This window comes from Pieris napi, chromosome 11 (genome assembly GCF_905475465.1).
Source record: "Pieris napi chromosome 11, ilPieNapi1.2, whole genome shotgun sequence".
Classification (NCBI taxonomy): Eukaryota; Metazoa; Arthropoda; class Insecta; order Lepidoptera; family Pieridae; genus Pieris; species Pieris napi.
Window position 1 is genome coordinate 8,107,095 of NC_062244.1, and position 16,888 is coordinate 8,123,982.

Sequence of the window (16,888 nt, forward strand, 5' to 3'; positions counted from 1 at the left end):
TCAGTTATTGAAACAAATCACTAAAACAATGGCTTACTCAGGTGTGACATCAGTTAAGACAGCTGTTCATTAGGAAGATATTAACTGTGAAATATTTGTGTTTTTGATTGATTTTTTTAGTAACAATTTGTTGGGCCAAGGCCGTCATTTCCGTATATTTCAACGTCTAAGAAGACTCGTAAAATATTTTAAATTAAGAATTTATCTATATACCCAGAAAAAATAAATATTATATATGTTAAAGGGTTAGAATTATCTAATACATTTTTTACCCTATAACACAGACCTTTAATTAATAAATACATATTGTTTATAATTTTTAACTCCTCTGATCGAGGACCCCCAATTAATTAATTATTCACATTTTAATGTAACAGCGGAAAACCTGAATACATTTTAAAGAGTTTGATATCGAAAAATGCGATATGGATGTTCAGTTTACTTACATTTAAAGTCATGAACACACGCGTTCATTATTTATTTTATTTGTTTGCTTCCGTAACGAGTATCGTTGTGAATGTTGACGAACCGAAATTAATACGTGGGTACATTTTTATTATAAGATTTACTAGTTTAAACCGGATTAAATAGGAAATATATTGTCGGGTATTTTTTTAAATTTTAATATAATCTTAATACTATTGTTTTTAGTATAACGTACGCGTATTCAACACATTAAATAAAACTTTATAAACCGATTTAAACCTTAATTTATATGATTTTAACTAGATATCACTTTTACCAAGGGTTGACTCATAAATATATATAATAACGTTAACCTGTATCAGTTTCATCATAGGACGTATTACAACGTCTTTAACAAAATACGTTATAACTTTATAGACTTAAAATCGTTCCATAACTGATCGATCCTACGCCGCAATAAACTCGCGGTCTGTAGTGTGACACTAGGTAGACAAGAAGGCAAGCTTTCTCATACTGGCGGATACAGAGCTACCATAGGCGGTAGTATCACTTACATCAGATGAGTTGAAGTTTGAATATGTAAATAATGGCAGGCATCACTTGTCACATGTAAAGAAAAAGTTTTAGTTTAGAATATTGGAATGCCTGTTTAAATTTTATATAAAACGATTGTTTTCTGTTATAAAAAGGACTTCTCTATTAGACGCGGACAGTGAAACATCTCAGTAATATTTAAACATAAATTATTGTGAATATGTAAAAGTGTGTAATGTTTCTAATATATATATATATATATATATATATATATATATTAATCGTGCTCAGTCAGCTCAGTCTTTAAATTGGAACCGTCCAACAGCCTGCAGCCCGTTTGCCTCCGGTCCTTACGTAAACACTATAAATAAATAATTATAATGTTTTTTATCTGTCCAAGTCCACATTTAAATTGAGGTATATAATTAACAAAGTTGAGGTAAATAATGAAAAATAAATATAACGCGCTTATCGTATTTTATTTAAGAAATTAATAATGAACTAAAAATTCAAGAGTTATTAATTTTTATTATTAGTAATTAAAATTGTCTTTGGTTCACGTAAATGCGTACATGAAAATAAAACTTATTTCACGTACATAAACGAAACTGTATTACATTATCTATCGACGTTTTTAGTTCTTTACAAAAGTCGTGTTCTCCTGTGAAACACATGAAGCGTCTGTCGTAGAGTTATGTGAATAATGTGATAAATACGCATTAATACCCTGAAAGTTTTAAATTTAAATTGTTAAATTTTAACAAGTTATATTGTAATTATGGCTTCATATTATATTGAGAATACATTTTATTAGAGGCAGATTTCACGCCAATTTCAATTCCTTTTCACGCAAGAGCAACCCAAACATTTATTTAATTTAACTGCAATCTTAAATGAGCGTTGTGGGCTGTTTGAATTCAATCCATCAAACAAATCGTTTTAAAACCTACCGAGAACTTGAGACAAAATCACTTGTCAAATGAACAAGCGACACGATTATCGAAAAGTGATTTTGTCTCAATCGTTGAAAATATTATATTATTACAAAGACTTATACGAATGTGTATTCCAAACTCTTTTTAAATTATTATTGTAGCGTGTCTGCATAGAATCGGTGTGAATATTTGCTTATCACAAAATTCATGGAAATTTGCTATGTATGTGTGAAAGTGTAATAAACTTTACAAAAATCAAATACATTTCCAGATAACGAGAAAGTCGAGCTATCTCCACTCCTTATTTCCTGTGGATTGAACGATATTATCATCATATCAGCGCCAATTTTGACCAACACATCGAAGTACTATCTCCACAGACCTAATGGAGGAACAATTAGACTTGACTTGCAACCCACTATCCGTTCTAATAATGTATCTACGGACGAATACAATCATATACAAATAACGAACTTTATATCAGGTGTACGAATAATATGTCCTGTTAATAAATATAGGATTTTCAATGTTAATGAGGGTGGCAGTATTTTCGATCCAATCGATACTTTTCATGAAAAAGAACTACAATTGGAGGGAAACGATTTCATGATAGGCCCTTTAAGTATGGAGGATCATGGGAATTGGGTATTGAGTATGTATTATAAAAGAAATGAAAGGTGGATAGAAGTCTTCCAAGTTATAAGTGTAGAGATTACTGGTAAGTCACAGTTACGCTGTTTGGGTTTTAAGCTTCAACTTCTGGGGCATCTCAACATCTAAAACTAAATACTTAGATGTACTTTTCCAACTAAAGTACTCTTACCTCTCTTTCTGTCAAATTGTGATACACAGTGATGGAAAGTGACAGATGAGTACTTGAAAAGTAGTGCAAGTAAACCGGGCCCTATTAGATACACCGTTTAAATGTAAAAAAATGGTTGTCTGCAAAGTCGGTTTACGGACGATAGTTTAATGTGATAACGTCATCAAAACATTGATTATTGCATACTTTTATGAATAAAATTGAATAATTTTTATTGAATTATCACTATTTTGTATGGGTACAAAGAGCCAGCCAATCGAGTGGAAGAGAAATAGATACGGCGCAAGCGTACTATAAGCGCAACGGGACAATGAGCGTAAGCGGACAATATGTCATGCTTTTTCGTGCGTGCAGCCGGCGTTCATGGATTTATTAAACGTTTTTACGTTAAAACGTATACCCCAGGAAGAATGTGTGGATAAAGGAAGGTTTGAAGGGCCCGAGGCTGTATCTGTAATTTTTGGTAGCACGTTAAGTGTATGAAGAAATCGCAGAGATTGTAGCCGTAGATTGTCGGTGTCGCTACAAATGTTACATGTAACAATTACCGTTTATATCTTTCGGTGTGACAAAGAATAGTATCAGAACTAATAAGCGTGGCACATGTCTATATAGTAATAGTCGATATACACATCAATGATTTATTTTATTTGGATTTTCAGAAATTATACCAGCAAAACCACCTAAGCCAGTGTTAAATGTAGGAGAAGATTTAGAAATCAGTTTCGCATATCCAATAGATAATATGACATCCTGCGAGATCACAGCGCCAAGATCTACTTATGATCGGTTTTACGATAGAAGCAGACACAGTTTTGAGTCTTGCGGATTTTTAATACCAAATATGACACGAGAAGATGCTGGCCTTTGGAGAATAGTTGGTGTTGGTCGAATTGTGTATGAAGCAACAGCATTTGTTACCATTAAAGATGTATTTTTATAGCATTTTTATTTTAAGTTATAATTTTACTATGCCGTTTTCACAGAATAGTGAAATAAGGCCTGTATGTCAAAAGTCACTTATGAACGTCAAAAAAATGTTGTTCTTTCTTCATGGAACGAATATAGCTTTACGTCCTATTTTATTTCAAACTATAGTTAAATTAACTGCATGTATAGTTAAATATTTGGTTTATGTCGCTTGGTTAAATAAAATGCTTTTAATTATTTTACTTATTAACCACATTATAGGGAGTTATAAAAAAAATAAAATATTTTTTTTATTTTTTATTATAAAATTATTTACACAAATTATACTAACTACTATAAGATTCATGGAAAATCGTCATATACGAGGTCAATTTTATGTTTTGACAGAACTACAACATAATGGGACTTTACTATCAATTTTAATGTTAATCGGAAACATCACAATTCCACAACTACTAAAACAAACAAACAATTTATTTGTAAGGCTACCAAAAACAAATTTATATATATTTAACTTAATCATCATCACTCATCACCATACTCATCATCATCACCAAATTCATCATCTAGTACATCACTCGCTCCCACTCCCAGAATTAGAAGCACTAAGACTCTTCTGGGTATTTGCATCTGCGTCACTTCCTTCATCATCCGAGTCCTTGAGAGCCTTCGCCCGATCGAGTCTTCGAGCACGGCGCGTTTCCATATCGGAACCATCTGATTCCGATGAATATATCGCTGAGGCTTGACCTGAAATATTTTATAATAATAATAATAAAATAAATAATCAATCATTTATTTGCAAAGAAATTGTTACATAAAATGAATGAATTACAAAAAACTATTGCCATAAAACTTAGCATACAAATGACAAAAATAATGAGGAGTATGGGAACTAACATTGTGACAATTCTCGTGTCACAATGTTAGTTCCCATACTCCTCCGAAACGGCTCAACCGATTCTTATGAATTTTTTTATGCATATTCAGTAAGTCTGAAAATCGGCTACTATCTATCTTTCAAACCCCAAATTCCACTCCAAAAGAAAAAAAATATTTTTTTATTATGAGGCATTAAAAATACATACAACCCTTAATTATCACTCCTCTACGATCAACCTTTATTTTATATTTGTTAATTAAAACTTATGACTTGCACTCCGAGGTTTATATAGAGAAACATTCTCGGGGGTAACATAACCAAATGTTCCATGTTGGTGCTAAAAAGGTAGGCTAAGTAAAATCACATTAAGGAGAAACGACGTTCGCGAAGCAGCTAGGTAGTTATTAAATAATAAAAATATAAAGTCATAATATTTAACATTAGACGTTTTTTGTCATAATGTCAAAACATAATCTAACTCCAAATTAACTAGTACTGAGTGGCTTGTGTTGTGTTGCAGTAATCCCTAACTACTTGGCAGGTAATTAAATAGTTAAATGTTAGTTGTGTAGTTAAGTTAATCACCTTCTTGCCTATTAGATTGACAAATGATCGTGAAATGATCTATACCTTTAGCTCCCTGCTTGTATTTATTCTTGATAGCGGCCAGAGACACTCCGCCTTCGTCTTCAGAGTCATCCCTATTGGCTCTCGCAGCAGTTCCACCACCGCCTGACCGACGCTTGGGTCTTGTAGATGCGCGGGAACGCATCGCTGCTCGGAGCTCCATTTCTTCTTTCTGTAATTATTTATGGATTCGACTAATATATCTAACTAGCAGACCGGCCAAGCGTTAAGTGGCTAAGGTTTTTGTTATATTACAAAGTAGCAAACTATTCAAGGGAAACGGTAGGAGAACACCAGTCATGGGGACCACCATGCTTTTTTGGTGGTTATGCCATTAAATTGTAGCTTATGTGAAACGTTGGTACTTTCAACACAGCGCCATCTTTTAGAATGGTGACTATCAAATAATAAACAAATATTTTGCAATAAAATAATATTGCGGGTATAAATTGAGATGTAAGCTATCCTATCTTTTAGGTTGGATCAAACTACACACGGTGTGCAAATTTGATTGATATCGGTTCGGTAGTTTAGGAGTCCATAGCGGACAAACAACGTGACACGTAATTTATATATATTAAGATATGGTTACGTCCACATATGAACGTCAGAAAATTTATGAAATTAATTTAAATTTAGAATATCAATGAGGGCGTAGTACGGACGAGAAGAAGTGGCAATAAAACCGTATTTTCTTTTACACGATGCTTGGAAGGAACTGAAAGCAATACACCTTGCTCCACATGACTTGGAATTAATCATTATTAAAAAATTGCCTCTATCAGCAGTAGGCATGGAGATATAGGAGCACGCACATAATATGTAGTTAGAATAAAATGCAAACACACTGTAAATCAAGGTGGTTCAGAAATATCATTTAAATGTCCCATCACTATTAATGATAAACTTAATAGTTAACTGAATTCAGATTTAGATTCTTAGCTACCGCTAGCATAGATGGCGCTGCTTTCAAAGTAAATTAATATATTTTTGTCATAAAATAACAATGAGCCTTTAAATGCTAAAATTATTAGAAGTTATAGTAGGGCTAATTGAATATATCACATTTAACATCAGTCAGTTTAAGCTTCATAGTGTGGTGATCCGCGTAAAACATCGATTAAAGTGAATGATTCGAATTCACTCGTTATGAAAAAGTACTTATAGGTACTGTAATTTTTATTTCATAATGATTTTTCTATTTATTTATTTTCGTATTTTGAATTAAAAAAATTATATGTATTGTTATAATCACAATGTGGTTATTCATTTATAGCGAAATATTTTAATTCGCAGTATCATTGTATTTCGATTTTTCAGTACAACATAGTTGTTTAAAAAAAAAAGTACTTCACTGACGAAACATTGTAACGACGTTCAGTTCTCGGTAGAACATTTTATTAAAGTTAATGACAAAATACAGCTTATTATAATCATATTACAGTTAATATTTAATCACAATTTGTTAAGCAATTGAAGTTAGATAAGCAATATATCTAACTTCAAACAAAATAAATAATATATTATGCCCGCCGTCAAATGTGATCTGTTAAATTGGTTCTACTATAGGTTTGAATTAAGAGGCTAAAATAATATGTTTAGCGTATCTATTATTTTATGACATAAAATTAATTTCTTTGAAATTGTGCCACCTATATTTGCAATTAGCTAACTTGACACATATCAGCATCGGTTTTCAATTATTGTAAAACCCGGTTTTTAATGCTGCCAATTATTAAGTTAATAATTGTTTTCATCATTGGATAACTGTTACTTGGCTTGTACATTTAGAAGATATATGAACATTAAACAGATTAATAAGTGTCTTAAACAAACCTGTTTTGTCCTCTTAAAGAATAGTCTATTTACACCGTTCCGTCTCTTTCCACTGCTTAAGCACAAGAAAGAGAGGAGTATAGCTGAAACATTTCTATTCAAATGAAAAAATAGTCTTCTATAAAACGTTAAAAATTACCTTAAGTTGATATTTCCTATCAGCATCAGGGTCTGATCCGACTTGCGACAGGATCTTAATAGCAGAGGTTTTAGTCGAACGATCTGCGGCCGAGAGCGTCATCTTTCGGTGAGTGAACGAATCGGTTGAGTGGGGCCTAAATGAAAGTTTCGTTCGGAAAACCGCTTGTCCTTGGAGACCTGTACCTTGACGAACGAATAGATGGTTGTGATCGCCCTGAAAATTATTTTTAAAGATATTTATAGAAGAGCAAGAAAATTTTAAATTATTAATAAATTATTTGAAGCAACCCTTTATGAGTTTATGACATAGGACAGAGACATATCGGCGTCATTTTCAAAGCAGTTGTTTAGACTGTAATCTGTAGTAAAATAGATAGATAGATATAGATACCCCGACATGTATACGTAACGTCGTTGCAAAAGAAATCGTGTATGGTTGGTTATAATATGAAATTTATTTGAGCTGTCATTATCATTATTTAAATAAACACTTACAAAATAAACAATAATACGGACGCTTGTTACAATATGCTACTTCCAAACTAAAAACATAACGGCTGTTATCCGCTTAATAAAAACGCCTGGTAATTTGCATATAGACTGGCTATAAGGGTGCGTCCACATCAGGCAAATATAATAAAAAAGAGGCGCACCAAACCATTGCCGTGACTGCACGCGCGCAGCTCGCAAACTGCTCGCGAGCTGCACATTTGCGGCATATTCGCTAGATGTGGACGCACCCTAAGAGACCTTAGTAAACAATATTGTCACGGAGCATGAATGGAATTTGAATACTTACATGCAACGGCTGTTTATAAACGTCGAATATCTCAGAACCGAGGTGCAAAGACATACTTCCGTCCGACCACTTCACCATTCGCGCGTTCGATTCCTTCACCGCGTTGCCTTCTTTGTCGAACACTGTTCGCCAACGAATTGTATTTTCTACTTTAAGCTTTAGTCTGTAAAAACACAATAATTTTAACAACTTTTTTAATTATCGTAACAAATTTAAAAAAAAAAAAATCCGAACCAACCAATTTTTATCAACACCTAATCATACAATTTCACTAAACAATGTGATTTATGACAATTAACATAGTAAATAAATATATATATATATATACGCTGTTTTAAAGACAAAATATATTACCTGGCGCGACCTTCTTCATCCAGTGTCTCCTCTTCATCAATTTCGTCTTCATACGTAGCAGGATCGTAAGGCCGCGTCTCAACTGACAAGAAGTTGGGCAATTTCACGAAATGCAGTTCTTTGCCCAACTCTGTCCATATCTTGGGCATATCCACGTCAATACGGGTCTCTGGGATCTCTACTTCCTCTTCTTCTTCCGGTTTTCCGCGGTTTTCCTAAAAATGTAAGGATTTTTATATAAAAGATTTTTATGGATCTGTTACTGCTATAATGAGTCACATTTAAAAGAGAAATGTGAGGAAGTGAACTAAAAGCTCCTACTAAAAATTCCAAATATTCACGGACCCAATAGTGGGCACTTTTATAACATAACAATGTCGAAAACATTGACTACTTCAAGATTATCTTTTTAACTCACATGTAAAGTAAGCTTTTAGTGGGCATGGGTCAAGCATATTTCTAAGATCTTCTGATCAACTTTCTTAATAAACAAGGCCTCCCTTGCCATTCTAAAATAGTTATTTCTTTTGCCAGACCCTATACAAATTTAAGAAAACTTTAACCCACACATACTTATTAATTATTATTAATATAGAAATTATTTTTGGTAGGATATTTTAATACATATGATTTTTAACACATAGAATTGGATAGTGAGTTATAATTTTAAAGATATTCCCACTTGGTTACAGCACATGGCATATAACTGAGTTTAGGGTTTGACTTCAATTCTCAAATAGTTGTACTGATTACTTAAAAAAGTATGAATAAAACAGATGCAGAAATATAATTACCCCTACCTATTCTACCGCAATGGTCGATAAATAATATGCCAAAAAGACTAACCTCATCTCCACTCCTTTTATCATCATCAGACCGTCTCCCATCATCAGATTTATCTCTGCTTCGGCTCCGACTTCTGGACCTCGAGCGAGATCTGTCAGATCGCTTATCTTTGTCTTCATCCGAACTAATGTCAGATGCATCACCAAAAAGAGCGTCGGCCGTTACTGAAAATAATGTTAATTTACTTAAATTTAAATTACACTTTACAAATAAATCAAATATAATATAATTGCTTAAGTACATTTTTAATTTTATAACACGCCTTTTATTCTCGCTTCTATATAATTTGTTTGATAATGCTGTGAAATATGTATGTGTCCAAAACATAAAGAATAATATAACACAATAATTTATATGTGATAGATACAGATGTATAATGTAGGGTCTGTATGTATAAAAATTGTGAGTGTAATAGCAAGTAGTTTTAGTACAATATTTGAGCAATATTCAATATTCTGTGGGGCAAGACTTCAATTCCTTTCTATACTATCCAATCTACTTACCGCCATCCCCGTCAGCCTTTTCCTGATTTTCATCATCTGAATCAAGCCTTTTGACTTTCTTCTTAGGTTTACCACTTGTCTCTGAACCACTGTCAGAATCTTTCTTCCTCTTACTACTTTTTTCTTCATCACTCTCAGAGTCTGATAATACTGCACGTTTCTTTTTCTCAGCTGAAGAAAAAAGTAACATTTTATATAAATTACTAAATAAATTAAGCTCCCATTATTTTAGTGGGTATTTTTGTTAAACTAAAAGTAGTTTAGGTTTTAGTGCAAACACATTACTGCCTCAGTGAGAAACTTTTTCTGATATATCACTTGAATAGATAAACTAAAACAGGAATATCAATTTTTTAAAGGTCTTTAATTGCTGCATTATCATGATTTAAACATTTCCAACAGTAATAAAATTAAAAATACAGGACCTATATGTTACTTTTTCAGCATAGAATTACTTATTTATTTATTTAGTTATTAAGCTTATGACATCACACACAGTACTAAAATTACTAATTATTTTACAAAAAATCTCACATCTAAAATGTGTGACAATTAATGTAAGCATAAGTTTCACAAAAAAAATTAAATAGAAATTAAAAATTACAATTAAAACATATGCGATAGTAAAAGCACACAATAAAATAAAATAAAATTACAGAAATTTGTTGGCTTAGAGCAGAAAAAAAAGAAAAATCATCATCAAAACAGCGAAATTAGGTTTGAGAAAGTCATACTTATTGTCAATAATAAATTACCTGCATCAGAAGCATTTGAGCTTTTTGAATGTGATCTCGATCTGCTTTTGGATTTACTTCTTGAATGAGATTTCGATTGTCTTGAACCCGACCTGGAATTTTATATGTATGTTTCGTAAAATACGTAATCTTTAGTATACTTTACATTACATTTACGTTTTATGAAAGGCACCAAAACTAAAGGTAGGAATAAATTACATGGTACATCTACATATAATGAATTATAGAAAACATTACTGAACTATTTTTAAAGATAAGCATAGTAATCTTCATATATATAATTCTTCTGTGAGTGTGTATGTCACTGAACTTCTCTCAAACGACTGGACCGATTTTGATGAAATTTTTTGTGTGTTCAAGGGGATCTGGGAATGGTTTAGATTCACAAATCAGCCCGCCAGATGGCGCTGCAGTCGGTACTTTCATACTTTGCTTTACTAATCGCTTGAAATATCATGCAGGACAACGTCTGTCGGGTCCTCTAGTATCTTATAAAAGGTGTAAGATACTTCCCTCCTTACCTCCTTAATTTAATTGCAACCACCATACATTAAAATGACACAGTGACCGTTCTAAATAAATAAATAATAACATAATACTCATTACCTAGATCTGCTCTTGGACTTAGATTTTTCTTTCTCTTCCTGGTCATCTATCATGAGATTTGGTGAATTTGACCGACTGTCATCTTTGCCAACACTTTTAGACCTTGATGAAGCACTGCCTGACCTAGACCTTGACTTCCGATGAGGGCTTCCACTCGCTGACCGAGATCCACTTTTAGCCTTAGGTGCCGGTGACTTGGACTGAGATCGAGACTTTGGACTTTGGGATCTTGACTTTGGACTCCCTGAGCCAGACTTAGGGCTCTGTGATCGTGACTTTGGTGTCTGAGGACCAGATTTCGGGCTTCCCGATCTAGACCTTCCACTAACAGATCCACTTCTGGATCTTGACCTTAAACCAAAATACAATGTTGACAAATATAATTTACTACATTTTTTTATTAAATTACTATTTGATGGTATTTAACATGATTCATGCAAAGTGTGTTTATTAAAAAACAAGAATGACATAAATAATTATAAATACCTTGATTTTGAAGCCCTATTAGGACTGCCAGATGCTTGAGACTTAGGACTTGAAGAACCAGATTTGTTGCTTTGAACAGATCCCGATCTATTTGATCCTACAGGTGAATTTGATTTACTTCTAGAAGCATTTGAAGCTACAGATGATTTCCTTGATCGAGCAGAGTGGTTAGATTTTGGTGACTGGCTTGCTGATTTCACAGAACCTCGAGATGCTGACCTGAAGTAAATATTATTCAAGTTATATTTTAAGATTCAATAAATGATAAAAAAAAATGAAATTTGTTTTATTATTTACTGTCGTAGACCAAGACCAGTATGATAAATACCTTAAGATACAACATGAAACACTTAATTAGTTTATATTATAGCTCACCTAGACCTACTACCTTCTTTCCCAGATGGTGCAGGACTGCCACTTTTACTACGGCTGCCACTGGATCCACTATCTGAATCTGACCCAGAGTCAGTTTCTAAAAAATAAAAGCCAGTCTAATTAGTTTAACAAAGATAATAAAATGACTAGAATTTACAACTTATAGAATAAATATAATTGTTCACCGTTCCTACGTATAGAAAAAAGAATTATAAAGTCATTTGAGTCTACACTTAACGAATACTAATAAATTAAAATTAAACTAAACATAATTTTATTTTATTATTAGCCTTTAGTTATTACCTTCACTCCCCCTGTTAGTCTTCGGAGACATGTTTATCGATGATTTCTTTTAATTTCAACACATACAATAACAACAATAATATATTATTTAAATAGAAATTAACAAAACTCGATTAACACTAATAATTAGAAGCACTTATTCTTGTATTTCTCTATACAGTTTAAGGTAACGCATAACATAAATGCATTAACAGTAAACACTAAACATCTGAATTTAAGCAAACCACAGATACATAATATACTAGTCTATGACGTGAGACGTCAAAACAACAGACATAACGTCAAAACAATAGACACTAAAAAGTAGCCTCCAAAGTCCAAACAAATAATAAAAATTTAATATATCAAAACGATAATTAAAACGTTATTTTTTTTATATACTTAAGTATTTATTTTATTAATTATTATTGATAACAAAGAAAATTTATATGTAATATTTAATGCTGGTAGAGTACGCTGTGATCCCAAAACCTTACGATATTAATTTATCATCTCTGTTTGTATTACATAAAAGTGAACATCAATCACTAGATGGTAGTATTAAAAATTTTGTATTAATAAAATTGTGTGGTAAAGCAAGTACGGTCTATTAATTTATATAATAATATGGTGTGCGTAGTATAAATACTAGAAGTAAATTCTATTACTTCCCATTAATCAGTTATGTATGGTTGAGGTTTTCTCTTAGGTTTTCCTCGGACCTCTTTAAAGGACATCTTTAAGTTTTCTTGTTAAAAAAGTTAACCTAAGTTGTTTATAAGGGGGTTACTAAGGGGTTTTAATAATTTTGTACTACGGTAAATGTCTACATATAATACAATATACGCATATACATATTATTTTTGGTGCCTATTTGAAAAACAACCATTGTTTTAATTGATGCATTTAATAATCAAATAAAACCTAAATGGTAATAACTTACCTAACCATAAATATATACATATAAAAATACTTAACTTGACTTAATACTCTATATTAGGGACTCATGCAAAGTTTACTCTATTTTAATAGCTATAGAAGTTAGAACATTCACCGTAGTCCCGAGTAGGTAGGTACGTAGCTGCGGCCTGCGAGCCGGCTGCCGACCGGCGACGGTTGTAAATGTAATCCGTAATTTTTTCTTCAGTTGAACGATGGCTATGACGGTAGATGTGTGTGCTTGCCTTTCGCAGCATAAAAGTACGTTACTTCGGGAACTATGTGATACAAATGTATTAGATGTGCTGGTGAAAAAGGGTTTATTTAGCGTAAACGATTTAGAAGTAATTACCAGTGCTAGTGGTAATGAAAAGTGTAATTATTTTATAGAAGTTGTTAGTAAACAAAGCGGTGTGAAGTTACAAGAATTGTGTGCTGTGTTGAACAATGAATGTCCAAAACTAGCTAAGGAACTTATGAACGATCGACGGAAGTATGTTATAAATGGTAAATGATGGTTTAAGTTCGATAGATTTATAGCTTTTTGAGAATTTAATATTAAGTAGGTAGTTTGAAAGTTTTTAACTATTTGAAGACTTGAATAATACTGCCTCCGTAGCTTAGTTGGAAAGGCACGTGGCGTGCTGCATTCAAACCTCGGGGAAAACTTTAGGTGTAATCACATATACAATATAGTTTTGTCAGTAACTTGCCTACATAAAGTATCTTAATATTTAATTCATAACGACCTCTTTAATCATAACGTTCTAAACATAAAGTAGCCTGAATATTTTATTGTTATCATTACTGAGATGCTTTACGATTGTAAAGCCACATCAACTTTGTAACTAGACCTCATAATAGTGAGCAAACTTGAAAATTGTCTTAAGTTAGTTGCAACTGGGTTAAATTGGTACTTTCGAAGTCATAACAAGTTATATGTTAGGGAAAAGTATAGGTACCGTGAAACGAGTAGCCTAGTTTCTATAAAACCAAAGTTATTAAATAGTTTGGTACAACTTCACAAAATGCCCTGAAATTGCCGTAACAATTTTACTTAGTAACAAATTTCGGTAAGAACGATATCGAACGATCTATTTGAGTCACTGAAAATATTGCATTGACGGTATACTTATCGTTTAGAGAGAAAAACTTAAATAGTAAATAATTAAATAATATATGTGTATGTAGGTATATAATATTAGGTTAATTTAATTTAAAAAAAGGCCTTCCGGTCTTAGAAATCGACGCCCTAGATAGAAATGAAGGCCCTTATGATATTTGATAAGATGCAATTTCCTATTTCTCGTGAAATATTCAGTAAAATAATGTTGCGGAAATTAAATTATAATACTGTGTAATAACGTAAACTGTGACAATTACACTGATTGAAAAATTGCATGTCGATTGTCCAAAAGAAGGGGAGAACTAGGGAGCATAATAAATGTGAGGATAAATAGACTTTATTTATTTAATATAAGGTTTGAAATCATTGTTTAGTGAATCTATAAGTTTTAAGATCTATGCGGGTATGGTTGGTGACCCCATCTTTATGAGACCAATTCTATTAAAAATTACGACCTCAAGCCCCGTGGTACTTTATACTTATTCGTGGCTATTGTGTATGGTAGAGTAATTAATGAGAATTATTATTATTAGAACAAAAGGTATTTGTGAGTTACGACCCAGGTACCAACTTGCAAATGAATGAGGATAACAAATCAACGTACTCACAGCCGTCAATTATATTTAAAGGTATATTATTACTAATATTAAAGAAATGGTCAGTCAGTTACGGTTTAATACAAGATTTGTTAGCGACTGTTTTGAGGAGCATAGGGCAACAAAAAACCTTTTGGACCCACTTCAAAATATCAAAAGAGATGGTTAGCTAATTTAAAACTTTACCCAACGGCTTAAGTAACCGTTAACTCTTAATAAGTGACCCTGAGCACGGCTGCTACTACACTAAAGAGCTAAATTGCCTAATTGAAATGATGTGTTTTACCAATTCAATTTTACATTATTTAGCGTAAATATATTAGCGATCATTCATTTAGCAGGTAACAGAATAAGTTAATCTTAATTTGTTTTGTATTCCGGATAAGGATACATAAAAGGTTCTAAATTCAAATGTAGTTCTCAAAAAGGAAGTTGCCCCTCCCGGCTAAACAATAAGAGAGATTGATAAGAACCATGTTGACACTTCCGATCCTTATGTAAATGTCTTTTGTTTTACAAAAGTGCGTCGAACTCTGTCCACGATCCGTGATTGTCTCACATTGTCGACTTCTGAGAAACTAATGTGATGCCATACTATGAAAAGGCTATAGTAACACGACACAATTGAACAAAACACGGCTTAGTGGTTCATTGGGAACTGTTAAACCAAGGTTGGTTAAGTTTTTATAATCAATGTATCCCGTATGGTATATTATATAATTTTTGTATATATAATAGGGGGTCAAACGAGCCTATGGGACGCCCAAAAAGGGCAGTCATCGACGGCCATTTTTTAGTGGGTGCGTTGCCGGCTTTTGAGGCAGGAGTACACTCTAACTTTGATATTATATATATATATATATAAAAATGCTCGGTCCCTTGAAATTCGTTATAAAGAGTGTACACTGTATATGTTTTCGTCGGAATCGAAGCTGGTGCCGTGTTATATATGTAATGTGTGGTAGGTAGGTAAAGTGTGTGGTAATGTTATTAGGCCACGGTAGTGGTTATGCAGACAACAGAAATAAAACTCAAGTAAAAATCGCCCGAGGGTTTTCACTTAAATATCATACTTTCCTTTTTATTTTATTTTTATTTTTTCCTTTTCAGTTTCCTCCTATAATAAAGTGAGATTTGATTTATTAAGCATTGTTTGCAAATCATTCAAAGCTTAGGTTGTATCCAGTGTCCACGTTAAATTATAACTTATTTTTTGATAAGGGCAATTATCTTTTATTATTGCCATATATGAATAACAAATTTGAATTTCTAAATAGAACTTGTAATACATAGACTACTATAATGTATCTATTTAAATTCGATTTGTCTCAATTGGGCGATTGACTTCCACGACAAATAAACTATTGACTGTATTAAACGTTTTCAATTTTTCAATTGAAATTGCTTAGATTATATTACTCATTTCAATCATGTAAAAGCATATTTTTTTAATAATTCCCTATGCTAGCGTTCCAATGATAATAAAAATAACAATAGAAATGTATGATTTTAACTAAATATCTAATAATTTAGCCTAAGAGAGGTTTTAGCCTAGGCCTAAGAATAATAGCCCCTGGTCGTATAAATCCGTGACATAGCCTTATTGTCTATTGCCTAGCAACGGAAGTCTAAGCCACTGGTCTAAAGCATAGGTATAACCGCAACCCTCAACGTTCAACGAATAATAGCGCTGGCTGTCCAATCTTGACAAACACATTAATAAAAAAAGTTGCGTGCGTACAAAGTACACAATGTCAGGTGTATTCTTTGGCAAACGAATTTTTAAGTCTTGTTCATATTTATACAAATCTAAAAATTTTGACTTCCGAGACTTAGAGGAAGGGAAAAATTAAGATATGTTAGGAATTTAATTAATTTAATTGTCATTAAAATATTAAAAGTGTGTGTAAGAAGTTTTTTTTAATTTATTTCTTCGATAATAAAAACACGTGGCATTTTAATTTACAATTCGTCATTTGAGATTTCAATCAATTATTTTGCATAAAATAAAATACATATTACATAAATTCTCTTTACGAAATTTTAAAAACATAATTTCTATAAGGTAATTCACCCTTCTCACTCT

The 16,888-nt window shown here is 32.3% G+C and overlaps 3 protein-coding genes across 11 annotated transcripts in view; 2 read left to right on the forward strand and 1 right to left on the reverse strand.

Moving 5' to 3' along the window:
• The first annotated feature begins 407 nt into the window (after positions 1-407).
• Positions 408-3,669, forward strand: LOC125054193. Its single transcript, XM_047655946.1, has 3 exons — positions 408-541; positions 2,167-2,613; positions 3,381-3,669. Exons 1-3 carry the CDS (start codon positions 430-432, stop codon positions 3,659-3,661), a joined length of 840 nt encoding a protein of 279 aa, XP_047511902.1. The 5' UTR covers positions 408-429; the 3' UTR covers positions 3,662-3,669.
• Positions 3,670-3,951: 282 nt separating this feature from the next.
• Positions 3,952-12,376, reverse strand: LOC125053947 (another transcription unit protein). Its single transcript, XM_047655582.1, has 12 exons — positions 12,163-12,376; positions 11,860-11,956; positions 11,485-11,703; positions 10,999-11,349; positions 10,393-10,484; positions 9,638-9,808; positions 9,135-9,298; positions 8,289-8,503; positions 7,935-8,097; positions 7,134-7,349; positions 5,162-5,330; positions 3,952-4,398 (listed from the first exon to the last, which is right to left on the reverse strand). Exons 1-12 carry the CDS (start codon positions 12,191-12,193, stop codon positions 4,223-4,225), a joined length of 2,064 nt encoding a protein of 687 aa, XP_047511538.1. The 5' UTR covers positions 12,194-12,376; the 3' UTR covers positions 3,952-4,222.
• Positions 12,377-13,280: 904 nt separating this feature from the next.
• Positions 13,281-16,888, forward strand: part of LOC125053662 (tight junction protein ZO-1) — a 101,418-nt gene continuing 97,810 nt past the window's right edge. For 3 of the 9 annotated variants that reach the window (XM_047655137.1, XM_047655138.1, XM_047655140.1), the window contains exon 1: positions 13,286-13,587. In XM_047655137.1, the coding sequence (XP_047511093.1) occupies positions 13,296-13,587 (292 nt within the window). In that variant the 5' untranslated portion in view covers positions 13,286-13,295. Of the gene's footprint in view, positions 13,588-16,888 lie in introns of all 9 variants that reach the window. The other 6 variants (XM_047655139.1, XM_047655141.1, XM_047655148.1 and 3 more) reach the window with 5 other exon arrangements.